This window comes from Notothenia rossii (assembly GCF_949606895.1).
Source record: "Notothenia rossii genome assembly, chromosome: 11".
Lineage (NCBI taxonomy): Eukaryota > Metazoa > Chordata > Actinopteri > Perciformes > Nototheniidae > Notothenia > Notothenia rossii.
This window is the reverse complement of record NC_136910.1, coordinates 12,733,921-12,748,883: the sequence shown is the minus strand read 5'-3', so window position 1 is coordinate 12,748,883 and position 14,963 is coordinate 12,733,921. Positions and strand designations below refer to the sequence as shown.

Sequence of the window (14,963 nt, the reverse complement as noted above, 5' to 3'; positions counted from 1 at the left end):
TTACATTTACAGATTAGATGGTACAAGCCTGCGAACACCGCCCAGCAGTCGTTTAATAAAAATCAACAAAGCGCATTAATACACAGCAGAGGTTGGTAGAGTGAGAGTCAGAGAGAGAGAGAGAGGGAGAAATGTACAATCTGGCTGTAAATTGGGTAAATACATCTGAGTGCTCTCGACAAGGTTAATGGAGAGAGGAGGCCTTAGTGAACACCGGTCTAGACACGCCACACAGTATTAAGTGGGAATAGCTGTGGCTGTGTATCTGGCTAAGTACTTCAGAAGTGCCAATGGGACCCTAATAAAGCGAATGATCCCCCTGTTTTGACAAAGAGGCCCGGGAGGAACGCCGAAAAACGACGTTTGAGATTCCGAGCACTGACAAACACCCAATTGTGGCCCTTCTATCCCCCTCAAATCCCACGGAAGCTTGTCCCCGCAACACTGTCGGATGTGGGCAAAACCCAACTGCCAATTTGCAGAGGATGTGCCGTGTTTGCTAATGTGAAGCAGAGGCTAAAAATGAGACCACACAAACTCTGGAGGATGGACCGACTGATCTGCTTTTTGGCACAAGCACCGACGTTTTTTTTTTTTTATGGGGGGGGGGGGGGGGAGAGGGGGGGTTGGGTTGTTTGTCTCTGCCACTGGGCGGCTAATTATGAAACCTCCATCATTATTGGAGTACAGTACACTCATGTTTAGAAGGCTTGTGGGCAACAAGGGTACCATTGTGAATTTCACTTGGGACAATATGCCAAGGAGTATGTTGATGGCCAGGCTGTAATGCTGATTTATGCCGATAATGAAACGCTTATAGACGTGGAATGCAGCGCAATTTCAAGGCTATCATCTTGACTTGAGATCAGAGACAATGTTGATCTGCCAGAATTAAATGTAATCCCAAACAGTGAAACATGAGCATGGCAGGTCATCCTACTCCAGGAGCTGTAAGTAAAGACATTACCTCAGTGCTGCAGCTTTTGTGTGTGTGAATGTCTAAGCTCACATCTGTCCTCCTCAATCTGTGTGTGTGTGTTTTGTCTGTAGGGGGAAGATTGTGTAGGAAGGGGGTAAAGCCGAATGAACTTGAATAATCAATTTTCACACTTTCAAAGCACCTGTTGGCTTGTCTTCACGTAAAAAGGAATGAATGAATGCATTACATGTAGAACAATTTCACACTGTGCAGCAGCTCCATGGACAAAGAGGAGGGTAAAATAGGGAGAATGGAGATGTATTGTCTCAATAGGTAACATAGCTCATTTCACTTGACAAAGGATGAATGAATATATTGACAATGCAGAAGGCGCGCTGAGCCATTTCCTGAATTAAGCCTCTTAACATTTTGTCCTCTTCTGGCAATAGAGTTGGGGAACAGTCATATTGAATGTAGAGGGTCTCACTTACCGCAATATAATAGACCTTGGCTTTCTTCACCAGCTCCCAGTTGCTGTCCAAGTCCAGGTGTTTTTCCTTTTTGTAGCAGTTTGCCGCTGCCAGGTTAGCAACAAGGGACCTGCGGAGACAGACCCCATAAATCTTCCACCTCGCTTATCATCCATCTTAATTTTGTCTCAAAAACATTCCTTAAAAACATTCGGGGCCCCAGACTTTCCTTTGTTCTTTGAGGATATAAAAAGGATGATAATAGTTTCTTAGAATGTCTGAACCAAGGTGACAAAGTCATCTGGGTGTCTTTATTTATCCTTCTTTCAGGAAAAAAAAAAAAAGCATTGTTTGGAACATCAAAAAGGAGAGATTAAAATAGGCAGAGGGATTTTCAAGGCCAACAGTGAGCCACAAATTATTCATATCATCACGTCACATTTTAAAACTGGTCCATTGCTAACAAAATTGAAAAACAACAGAAATGCATTACTAAATGACCAATTGAGCTGAGTAGTGAGTGGTGGGAGCTGGAAGTGAAGCAGGTGGCATTATCTTAACATAGCTCATTAGCCAGTCCTCGTACGCTGTCGCTTTATGAGCGGCCATCAAAATGAGTGCAACCATCATCGCTACTTAGGGGAAAACTGTTAGGCGTCCATATGACAGGTGGGTTCTGCTCCAGGAAGAGGACGGTCCTTTGCACGGTGAGAAAAAGCTGCTCACAGCGGTTAGCATCAAAGTGAAGAGTAACAGTGTGCTAAGTTGATCAGAGTGTGATAATGACGACGGCTATATGACAGCAGGATTACGACTGCACTTGACCCTAGCCGCGGTAATGGACTCAAAGGTTGGACCGAGCATGACAGACAAAATGACTTTCTAACTGAACACAGCGCTGTGAAATAACAGCTAAAACCAACCATATCATTTATATAAAAAGGTAAAACTGAAACATAAGGCATATTCTATATTGCATTCAGTCCCTCAAGGAAAGTTGCAAATGTTATAGAAAACTTATGTATAGGAATTAATTTAGGAATTTAAACTACCATCAAGCTCCATTATGAGACTTCTTTGTAACTATGGTGACAGGGACTTTATTTCCGTACAACTTGTCTTGCATTGCTTTGTATACTCAAATTAAGATTTGCAAATGTATTCAAGGTTATACAGAAACTAAACTATTTTTATTCAGACTCAAACAACTAACCATTTGCTTTATTGAGCGTGTGGGTAGTGTTTAATTGCTTAGTAGAAAGTGTTGAGATTACCTTACAGAATCAATTCAGTGGAAACAAGTTACAAAGAAAGACCATTAAATGTTTGGTAACAAACTGGAAAGACGATGACAACGGTCACAAAAGGCAAAATAGGTTATTTTAGGCTACTCAAAAATGTATATATCCTGCAGGGACTGATTTATTGTAAATGTGATCTGTAAGAACTGAAACACATTTGTCTAAAGTCTTAAATGTGATTATGTAAAGCAGCGGTTCCCAACCTTTTTCAGTCAGACAGAGACCTGACCTGGAAAATATTTCCAATTACACAAGGGGGTTGTGAAATTGGAAATAATTTCGATCCCCCCCTAATCCGGTTCCCACCGAGATTGGTAGAATTAGTTGTATATAGTTGTACAAACATTACATTTTCTCTGCTAATAATAACAAGACATAAAAGATCCAACTATAATCTTATATTTGATTATAGATTGAACATGAACAAAGAATCCTTGTATTGGCAGATGATCCTGTGCCACTGTGAAATAATGAGGCCTAATTGAAACAATTACAAGTACTGCTTATCGACCCGGTTATTTAACAGTAGTGTTATAGGTTATTTTTGTTCTTCTTTAGGTGGAAAACTAAACAAATTAGAAACAAAATTCACAGATTCATTGTGGATTATGGGCTGATAGCACACATAACATAGGCCTACCTGTAGATTTACTCAAGTACTGTACTTATATTGAGGTACTTAGGCCCAAGTATTTCCACTTTTGCTTCTTTTTAAATCTGCTCGTCTACAGTCCAGAGGTAAATGGTGTACTTTTACTCCACTAAATGTATTTAATACCTTTAGTTACTTTACAGATGTGGATGAATGATTTGAAATATAATCAACTCTTAAATCAGACTTTAGTTACACATGGAATACATTCAGAAGCTGCCCTGCAGTATACTACTTTTTACTTAAGTAGGCCTACTTGATCTGAGTACTTCTCCCACCTTACACGTAATTGGGGCAACAGAACTCTGAGTTAAGGAAGTTGAAAACGGTGCATTTCTTCGTATGAATATGATGCCTTTTGGCCAGCTGATGGACAGATTGCTCGTGTTTCTGCGAAAATACTTAAGGCAAACGAGCATTGACCAAATCGAGCTCTGTAGATTAGATTGTCACTTTTGAACGCTATGTTCTCCAACGGCGTGTGCACGGCGCTGCAGCGAGTCTGTGAGGCCCCGCCCCCCACACAGACGAGAGAGAGAGAAAGAGAGATCTCCGCACCGAACACGTTAGATGTCAAGGGAGATGTGTGCCTCATCATACTTTGTTGATTTGGGCATTATAGCTGAAAGGCTTGTCGTGGGCTATTCCACTTTTCTTTTAATCGCCGGTTGTGTTAAAAAAGTGTAAATTTGATTTATTTTACGAGCAAACAATGTTTGTTTACAACTTCTTCCCAAGCTTCACGCGCCCCCCCCCCCCCCTGCAATAGCGCTGCGCCCCCCTAGGTTGGAAACCACTGATGTAAAAGGTACATACAGTAGCTTCTCATATTGGAACTCAGATCGTAAGATAGAGTAGGGGAGGTTTTTTTTCTTTGAAGAGTCGCACTAATCAAAGCCTGGGGGCTGTGACATACTGGCTCCCAATCCTTCAAAGCCATCACCCTTCCAATCTGGCCCTGCTGCCCGACCTTTCCTCTGGCCTCCTGAGCTGTCTGTTAAACACCTGTAAGAAATATTGCAGGGCTCGTCTCCCTGAACACGGCACCTGACCTTTTCAGGTGTCAGAGCCACATCAAACAAGCTCACTAAGGCCATTCAGCGAGGCCCGCTCCCGGGGCGGTGGAGGTCCAGCCGATGACTGACTGACAACTCCAGTATCAGCAGATGAAGGGATGCAGTGGGGGGGGAGTGTTTAGAGAAGGAGGTTATTGATCCACACCTGGTCTATCATGAAGTGGAGCCTTTGCTGTTAATGATATTTGTGTGTGTGTGTGTGTGTGTGTGTGTGTAGGCTTTAACCTCTGCTGTCTCAGTCGAGCTGATGGTGATGCTAGCGTGAGAGTCGCCAGAGATGCTAAAGCCCCTTTTACAGCCGAGAAGGCTGACAGGTGAGAGCTGGGATAGCCCAGCCATCTCTAACACATTGCTACTGTCAGCCTATAGATGGATGACAACCCACTGGGACGGCAGAGACTGAGTGGGGGTCTGGAAAAACACACTCAAGCTGTTCTTTTTCCTTTTGATGTGTGAGCTGAGCTATGATTCCCTGTTATGACTTCCAGCCCAGAGGAGTCAACCGTCTGCCTGAGGATGGAACCAGAATGACGAGGAGCTAGAGGGTTGTTTCTCGGTCAGAGGGGAATGAAAGGTGGCTAACCTATTATCCCCGGTGATACAGGCGGCGCAGGTACCGGTCGGCTCCTCGTTCTGTTCATAGTAATGTGCGTCCACGTGGGCTTCTTCGGCCTTCTTCTTTAGGATCTCCCCAAAGCGGTCGGTACCGATGCACCCGAAGAAAGTAGCCACCTTGTGGGGTTCCTGGATCATCCACTAGGAAAGAGAAAATAAAAAAAAAACAGCAGTTACAGTGGGCTCAGTTTACAAAATATAAGTCTGTTTGAAGGGTCAAGTTCAGCTCAGGCAGATGGCATACAAACTGTAGCTTCACAGCAAACATACTGCTTGTGATATATGAGGGCTGCGAGCTGTCGTAAACAACCCAAGACCAATTCCACTGCACATAGAGGCACCATTCTCATCCAAGCACTCCCGCATCCATGTGTGCTAAAAACAGTCTCATCTCCTTATTTACACAAACCCCATAATTCAAGGCTTCATCCTACTTATGCAAACACAGACGGTGTGTGTGTGAAAGAGTGTGTCGCTGCTACCACAGGACACTTCCTGAACTGCTCGTCTTCCTTTTTTTGGTCTCGACAGTCTTGATGTACTCAGTGACTTTTACCTGATGAGAGGAGGGGGTGGGGGTGTGTGTGTTGGGGGGGGGGGGGGGGGGGGTGGGGTGGGGGTGGCTCTGCTCAAATTCTACAGCGCTCAGGTTTAACCTCCAAAGATTTATTGACGTAGAGTACGTGCTGCTGTTTGCTCATTTTATTGCAGCCTCCTGTTTTGTTGCTGACGGGGGCCCCTTGTGAATGAGATGTTGCTGCTTTTGGGGATGACCTGTATATGTGTGAAATTAATCATTTCACACGACCAAATAGCATCTCGGTGGTGAAAAAAAAGAAAAGAAGCATTTTCATCACCCATCCGGAGATACCGTCCCCTGTTATTTTGCACTCCCAACCTCTGGTCTCTGGGTAACTAGTTTGTGGAAAAAGTAAACAATCTAATAAAAAGAAAAAATCTCCGTGTAAAAACAAATTACTTCAGGGTCAGGTGTGTTTTTCAAACCAAGGCTGCCAATTTACAAAGCATACCTGACCTTGTGGATTTTTCTTTGGTAAAAAAATAAATCATAAAATATCTTTGCTTAATTTTTTTAACCTTTTGTTTTTTGATGACAAATTCATAATTTCCCCAAGGTGATATTATCAACAATTGGATTTTTGTAAGACAAGCTGTTAAAAATCTAAAAGTATTAAAGTGATATAAGATGGACAAAAAAGTATGTTTAGTTTAGCAGTTGCTGTAACCAGCTTGGTCATTTACTTGATGTAAAAGTTAATAGATTTTCTGGCAATTTACTTATACATGACTTGGCTAATTTCTTAGCCCTAGAGGCAACAAACTGTACAGTAATAATGCCATATAAGCCAGCTGTATTTTGGCCCATGAGTAGGTCCTGTCACGTGTCACCTTGAGTCATGGCTCAGTCATTTCAGCTGTGCTCCCCACCTGGCTGAACTACACAAACACGCATGTGCAAATCCACAGCAAAAAGCCGACAGAAGCAAGCTCTTCTTCCCTAACCTCTTGCTGCAGGCACCTCACACTTATCAAGGTCACTGGCTCGGGTACACGTCAAGTCCTATCTGATTTTCTCTTCGTCGTGATGAGCTCCGAATCCAAGGTTAGGAGCTGCGGGCTGTAAATAATGACAGCGCGGCCCCTCCATTTGCAGGCCTCTCAGGTGGGAATAGAGAGGGCCACTAAGGGCCCCCGTCCCTCTGATGACAGCATGGTGAATCACAGTAGAGCTACCGACCTAGGAACCATACCACCACCACCCCCCCCCCCCACCTCCATCTGAACCCTCCTGCATCCTCCACCTCCTCCCCCTCTCTGCCCCTGACCGTCGGCTGTACTCTCACTGCCAGCTCAGCTGTCATTTTACAGGGTCATTAACAGACACACATACACACTAACATGTGCATGAGTACACAGAACACCCACACAGGGAAAAGGCTGACACACACACGCACAGAAATCCTCTTTGGTGCCACAGCATCAAAACGCCCTCCCTTCCTGACAAACCCACCCCTGCTTTTACCAGAAGCTGCTCTCCTACTCCAATAAACACAAACCAGCAAATAGATAAGAAGAAAATGTCTTCATCACGATCGTGTAAAATAATGTATCTTGCAGGGGTTTTTCCCCCCCTTTTTTTCTCGTCTGTGGTGCACAGGAGCAGGGAGTTATATCAATTCATTTTCATCCCTGGCACCCTGCAGACAATCCCTCTCCATTCCCAGATTACGTGAGATAATACCTCCATTATGACAAAAGCGCTATTCGCGGGGTCGCCGAGAGGTCAACCAACCCTGCGCTGGGTATTCATGCTTAGTCACATCCCAATTATACCGCAGTGGCAGAGGCAGAAATTGGCAAATGTACATCAAGGCGCTTCATTACTGAGGGGCGCTCCAGTGAAATTAAGCAGCAGATGAGACGAGATTTGCCCCCAGGCGGCATGTTAAAGAGAGAGAGAGAGAGAGAGAGAGAGGAGGAGGATGAGGATGGGAAGGAAAAGGGAAGCTGAAGTAACAGATTTTTCAGAAGGTGCTGAGAGCTTGTATCTTGCACAGCAGCTCATGTATATTTACTTAACTAGGGAGAACGCCGGTCCCCAGAGATTAATAAATTCCCATGAGACACCACAGCATCATATCTCTAGGTACGTTTAGATACGGAAGGGAAACCCAATATAAACAAGCGGGGAAAAGAATCTCCTTAAAAGCAAGGGGGTAAGACGCTGCGAAGGCGTACTCGCTAAAGGCAAAGTGATAAGTATACATTATGTTAAGTGGAGAATAAGTCTGGTGTCTCTTTCTGTTTGGCTTCCATTTACCCGAATAATCTCACCCACATGCCCGCCCAGCACTGGCCCCAGGGCCCCTAGATAGCTATTAATTATGACATCTCGTGGTTGCAAGGAGCCCCACTTGGGGAGCTGACCTAGGCCCGCTCCTCAACATCCAGCAGCTGCCACTCTTCACTACAGAGGCAGCCGCTCCGCGTGGCAGCTTCCAGGAGGGCAATTACACAGCCCAGATGAGATGAGGCGGCTGAATGTTTGGGACTTGAGCGCTCAGACCGCCATTAGTACTATAAGCTATTACATTCCCTCTTCTACTTCCTTTCCCCTCCCTTCTGCAGTCTCCCCGCTCACTTGCTGCTGTATATTGATGAAATGGTAATGGGACCTCTAGTTAGATATTCCTCCTGTAAAAACATTGTCTTGTTTCTAGCCTCCCTCAGGGGTCAATGTATTCTCTGAGTTGCTGGGAATCATTTCTGCTCCATTAATGATGCAATTCCGATGCAATTCAGCTCTACTGAAGACGCTGCACAGTGGGCTTCTGTGGAGTGTTGATAGATGACACCGTGTTATCCCGCAGTTCGTCAACAAAGCGGCGCCTTCTGCACATCATCAGGAAGCTGGTTGGTCGTAACTCCGGTTTCCACACTCTCACACTGCTCGGTTCATCTTTGAAACAAGGACAGCCGAGAAGTCTCCATTCTCCACGCTTTCACCTCACCAGCGGGGTCCTCTTGAGAAGAACATGTCCGTGCCTAATGATGGTCACATTAATTATAGGCTTATCAACCCGGCGAAAATTCAATAGGGCTATTTATAGAGGACTGAAATAGCTGAGGGCGAGGGTTCTGCACGGGGTGGCCTGTAACAACCTCTTCTCGCTGCACAGCCTGTCTTTTAGAGCCAGAGGTGGAGGATGATACTGTGTTTCTTTTTACTGTGCAGTTAAAACAACTAGCAAACATCTGTCATGGCGAGCGCTTTCATATAAAGCACGGCGGAGCAGAGGGCCCTCACTACGAGCTGACATTGATGAGGTCTGGCAGCTTCCATTAAATCACTCTTTCCTGTAAAGTGCAGAGCATCAAAGCAACCGGCCAGAGGATTTTTCACTCAATCAGGTAACACAGTAACTCCCTGTCCTCTCAGGGGCTGGAGCCTTCTGGTCAATAACTCCAATCTGTTCAATTTCATGCACAGTTAGCTATGTTGGGGTGCTAGGGCAACGCTCGCGTCGGGGTTGCATATGTTGTTGTCGCTTTTGTTGTTCTTCTTTAATTTTTTCTCTTCCCTGGGAGGGTTGATAAGTGGGGTGGGGACCTGTACTGTGTAAAAGTGGAGAGTAGCCAGGGCTAGCATGCTTGTTTAAACCCCACCTCACCACAGCGGGCTCCCTGCCAAGCCATTAAAAGTCTCTGTGCTCTGGTTCAGTGACACAGCTAAAAGAATAGAGAGCAGGCGAGAGGGAGAGCTGCAAATGATCAACGCGATAATGAGCTGATTATCAGTCAAAGGCATGGATAAGCTCTCTCTCCAGTCATTTCCTTTCAGATCAGTCAACCACATTCTCCTCTCTGCAATCAACACTCAAAGGGAAGGCATAGCATGAAGCCCAATGGGAATCCGGCCCAATATCAGCTTCAAATATCCAGATCCTTGTTGTCTTCTGATCAGCGCCTGGCTCATCCCTTGCTGACACACCAGCATGGTGGGGAGGCTTGTGTATCACTACTCAAGTCTCCTTTTGTAATGCTTGTTTCACAGTTGTCACGCAGCTTTAGGCTCTGGCTGCAGGACAATGTGAAACTGACTGATGCTTTTATGATATTTAAATGTACTGTGTGTGAAGAAGAAGCCTTCATCACAGTTGGCATAGGGGCATGGTAAAAGGCACACTGAGGGAAACACATTAATAACTTACGTGGACATTGATAAAATAAAACCCAAGTCATTGTTTGTTCAAAACAGATTTATTGGAAGTCTTTTACAAGTAACCTGCTTACCCTCTCCTTCAAGGTTGTGAAGGCCAAACAGAGCAACAGAAAGAAGCAGCCTTAAGTAGAGGCTCAATCCGTGGGAACACCTGTGCTCAATTGGAGCATACCATGTAGTGCATGGGCACGGGTGGCACTTTTCTTGCAAGTGTAAAAATGTTATTGTTTGGGGCTTCTGTGGTCAGAAAGATATAATATGTTGACCTATTTTGATTTGTTGTGTTTGGGTAATTTGTCTTGCATTGTGAATGTGTTTGTAGATTAGAATGACAATGGTTAGGGGTATAAATAGTGGATTGCCCGATGGGGAGGGGCTTAACATGTATAAAACCCTGGCCACAAGTGTTTTGGGGGAGTCTGACTGTGGCTGTAGAGCAGAGAGGTACCAGTTGTATGTCCTCGACCTGTATGTATATATGAGGTTTTTCTTTTCTTCCTGTAAAATCCTTGTTACTTTGTGTTTTTTCAGCATGTTGGCTGTCAATAAAAGCATCTAAGGATACATTTTTTGTGACTCTAGCCATCTTATTTAGTTTTTTCATCTAACCTTTTTGTAACACTGTGCAATCAGCATGTGTTTGGATAATGACTCATTTCCTTTTGTTGTACTTAAGAATTAGACTTTATAATGAACAACAACTGTGGTTTAAGGACTCACTCTAAGTTTCAAAGGTCCCATGAAATGGGGACTTGAACTTATAGGAAAACTGTTTCTTCCTAGATATCAATTACATTACAGTGATCAAATCAAGTTTTATTTATATAGCACATTTAAAAAAAAAAAATGTGGTCGAGCCAAAGTGCTGCACATACAATAAAAACACTTTGCAAGAAATACAACAGCAAAAAGAAAAAAATGACACAGGGAAATGTCAGGAGTCGTGCTCGGCTCTGACTAGAAGGACCTTTTGTCGCATTAGTAGGTATAAAAAAGAAGACCAGCCCAACCTGATGTTTATATCCCATTGGTTTACACTTTGATCCTTCACCGTGCTACATCTTACCACATTTATACGGGAAATACATCTAATTAAGGAAGAAATCATAGAATTTCATGGAACCTTTGAAAGTGGTCATGGGTTTTATTCATACCGAGTAAACAATTAACAAGTATTTTCGTCAGTGCGACAGGACACATTTCCCATTAGTTAGTTATTTTGCATTCAAATGTTTTTGCTAATGCAAATCGATTTGTGTTTCTATCAACTAGTGTTATGTAAATAGACTTGAGACCACAATATGTTATCATTAACGGAGAAGCAGTAACTTTGAAGATTGCTTTTCATTGCTGATGGAATTTGTGTTATGCATGTCAGCCACTAGAAATGTGGAGGGGGGGGGGGGGGGCATGCTAAGTGTAAGGTTCACAGGACCAGTTGGAGGTACTGTAGGAAGAAGCAACAATGAGATGCATGTGGTTTGCCTACCATACAAGAAGCAGAGGCAGACACTGTCATCGCATGAAAATAATTGGATCCATCGCCTTCGGTGAGAAAATAAGGGACGGCCACCAGGGCACGATCAATGTATTTATTTATATTTTACACATTATGTAAGAATCAAGAATAACTCATTCCTGGTGATTGTAGCGCAACTTTCTATTTTTTGTAATCATCTATTTCAATGCATGTAAACAGGAACATTGACTTATGCCAACCTATTATTTTATTATGTAAGCAATGTGTCATATAAAGAGCAATAGAATAACAAATGAGTCACCCTGCCATGTTTAAAACCCACAAAATAAAAAGGAGATGGAAGCTACAAGTGAAAAGGAAATATACAGTCTGTCCATACTTGACACTGGTACACCACCCCAGGGGAGCGGTGGTAGACACCACAAAACACCAAAAACAAACGTAGGCAGCTTGTATGTCTCGATACACATGTGTGTCACAGACAGGGCGGCGGGCGGGGGGAGACAGCTCCCAGGAACATCCCGCCATGATAAGCATCTAACTCGATGACGCCCTGACACACTCCATAGGTTCTGATGTTAAACATGACAAGAATGTCCCAGACAGTATCTCTGCAGCCTCTTCAGAGAGCTATCAAAGGCCAAGTTCAGTGAGCACACAAAATAAACCTTCCCACCACACACACCTCCTATAACACATCTCACTGCAGCATCTTCGCACTGCATAGGAATCAGGGATGTGTCGCTTTTCCCCAGGCGGCAAGTTTATCTAAAAAGGAAACACCTGATTTTTTTTTTTCTTCTTTTTGGCGCCTTTTCATTCCCCGACTCCCTTGTTAAACACACAACCTTGATTTTGTTTCTGTTGCCCGGGAGGGGTGAATTATTTACAGGATAAACAAGGTGATGTTGTTTCAGTCAGTCAGAGCCAAACTCCCCTATCGCAGCAGCAAAGAGGCAGACAGGTTTACCTGGCAGGCATGAGGGGCTGAGCTAGGATACAGCAGCTTCTCAATGGTGGGCCATACATTGATACCTTTGTGAGAGAAAATGCCTCCACACCAGACTACCGGGTTGTCCTATTTATCCGAGACAATGGCGGCTATAAAAGCTCATGAGCTGATTTACCGAGTGTGCATGGAGTGAGAATGGGGGGGTTATTAAAGTGATCATAAAGTGGCGTTTGTGTTTGCGGGGGTGGTTGCAATCCAAGGTTCAGGCAGAGAGATGATGAGGGACCTTTGCAGATAAAGCCTCTAATCCTGTCTGTGGTCTGTGGGCTCCAGCTGGTGGGGGCGCGGGGGGGGGGCATCTGTGCTCGGCCCCTGCACAGGTGAATCAGTTCTGCCACCCCACCTCCATCTTGTATGCAGTATGGCGGATTGTCACGGTGCTTTGATCTCGCAAAGGTGGCACCCCAAACCCCCCACCCCTTGTGGATACAGTGACAGTGCGGGTGTTACGAAGAGATTTTTTTTAACATATGCCAAATGACAGCCCCGGTTAAGGGCTTAGCACAGGTCAAGCCTGTCTAAATTCAATGTGGCAGTGCGGAAAATTCACTTCATAACATTAGCTGCTGGGAGGAAGTGGGCTCTAATGAGTGTTATGACTGCAATTTTTTCATATAATTTACCATCAGCTAAATTATGATCAAAAACATTAAACGTCCATCCCAGACATTATTAACACTAATTTCCCAGTATATCCATTAGCGGGTCACTGACACACTTATAGATTGTTTAGCAGTAATTCAGACGTATATAAAGTAGGTCCCCGAACATAAGCAGCTTATAAAACGTAAATGGTGATCATGTATCATTATTTTAGCTTGCGTTTCCTCAAATTCATCAACAACAAAAAAAACAGACAAAACTGCTGTGCTCCCAGTTTGACCTCTGACCCCGTCTGCACGTTCCCTGTAAACTGATTCACATCCAACACACTGGTTTACTTTGACAGGAACACAATGGGAGGATATGATTCGGCCCTTGGCGCAGATCGAAAAAACAACATTCCTAATGTCTTTACGCACTGTAGCAAGATCTCACTTATCATATTACTCATGCCTTTGTGTCCTTTTCTGCAGGCAAAGAGGTTTCTCTTCATGTTACCAGCTGGAAATATCAGTGATGAGCCTCTCCGCTTACTAAGCGCGCCGGTGTAAAGGCAGTTTGTTTGCAGATTCTGTGGCCGGCTGGCTGCACAGGTAAGCAGAAAATAGCTCTTAGCTCTGGCCTGACCTTCAGAAGGATGCCATTCAATCAGTGAGCTCACCGCAGTAAAGGCCCTATCATTGCACTAATAGACTGAATCTTCCCCTCTGCCCGGATCATGGACAATGCATGGATGGCTTCCTCCTGCTTGCCAAGTTAAAGGGCCAATTTATCCGATAAATTAAACAGAGAAAATAAGCCATGATGAAAGAAATACTGCAGCTTGGCGGGTATAGATTGAACTTGTGTAACAGTCTGCACACCTAATTTAATTTTCAGTTTATAGACATAACAGAATATGATGACGGCAATTGAAAAAACAGTTAAAATGCAAGACTGAACAGACTGTGCTTCTGTGCTCATTGCCAAGAACACACATCAGAGGTGGAGAGAGTGTGAGGCGCGCTCCTTATCTACACCCCATCATCCAGCTGGAAGCAGACAGAGTCAACGTAATAAGGAGGAGATTTCAGAACAGTTGCTCGCTTTGAACTTTGAGGTGGCGCGATCAAATTCCACCTTATCAACTGGCAGCTTAAACAAGTTGTGTTATTTTTCTGACGGCTTGCTGAGGGAGGGGAAGCTGGAACCGTCATAACTGCTGGCTGCTGCAGTGCATCGTGACAAACAACGGCGGAAAACTTGGGATTTATTGCTCTGATAACCTTCCAGATACCTTCGGCTGCTGCTGTATGCCAGACAAGTCTGACAGAGTTATGCATCATTAATCCACATGAACACTGCCAGTGATAAATAATGCTACGCGTCTCTAGGAAAAATAAGGCAGTTATTACCAAACCATAAAGAATGGTATTCGTATCATCACTTCAAGCGGATAATAACGTGGAGATACGATGTTTCAAGGAATTCAAAAGCACACTCATGGTGACAGTGAGCTGTATATTTCTGCTCTCGTCAACGAGCTGTTGGAAAAGAACTCCCAATAAATAACAGCACTTGAGCAGAGTAAATCAAAGATCTTTATATCAGAGCCATACTGCTAGCAATGCTGAGCCGACACTTAAGCTATCAGTCAGCATTTAGGGCACAATAAACCAAAGTAAATAATGACTTGGCTCCATCTTTGCAATCACGGCTATGAGTATAAGCAGATAGCAGGTAATCAGATAGTATACACCAAAAGCAAAGTGTGTCTAGTAACTTGTTGCTCTACACAAAGAGCAGCTTATTAAACTCATCTGATAATTTCCCAAGGCTCAGACTTGAATCCAGTCCAATAAACATAGTAATACTATATCCCCTACAGGTGTAAATTCTTGGTGGTTGAGCAGTGCAAAGAGAGACTAAAAGGAACTCCGTTTGATACGGAGATGTTTCCAGCACCAGATGCTGTGGGGCCCTCACTTGTGAGAAGCCAGGCGAAGATCGCTTACTTTCCTATTGAGAGTTGAAACATACATTCAAACCCAGCTATAAATCAAATATAAATGTTCAGCTCCCCTCACTTTCCTGGGAACGGCTGCAATAACA

General features: G+C 44.0%; 1 protein-coding gene across 2 annotated transcripts in view; it reads right to left on the bottom strand.

The window, feature by feature from the left end:
* Window positions 1-14,963, bottom strand: part of adkb (adenosine kinase b) — a 98,132-nt gene that overhangs the window by 51,346 nt on the left and 31,823 nt on the right. For both annotated transcript variants that reach the window (XM_079660349.1, XM_079660350.1), the window contains exons 5-6: window positions 5,002-5,174; window positions 1,411-1,519 (exon numbers count right to left, since the gene is read on the bottom strand). In XM_079660349.1, coding sequence (XP_079516475.1) covers window positions 1,411-1,519; window positions 5,002-5,174 — 282 coding nt within the window. The remainder of the gene's footprint in view (window positions 1-1,410; window positions 1,520-5,001; window positions 5,175-14,963) is intronic.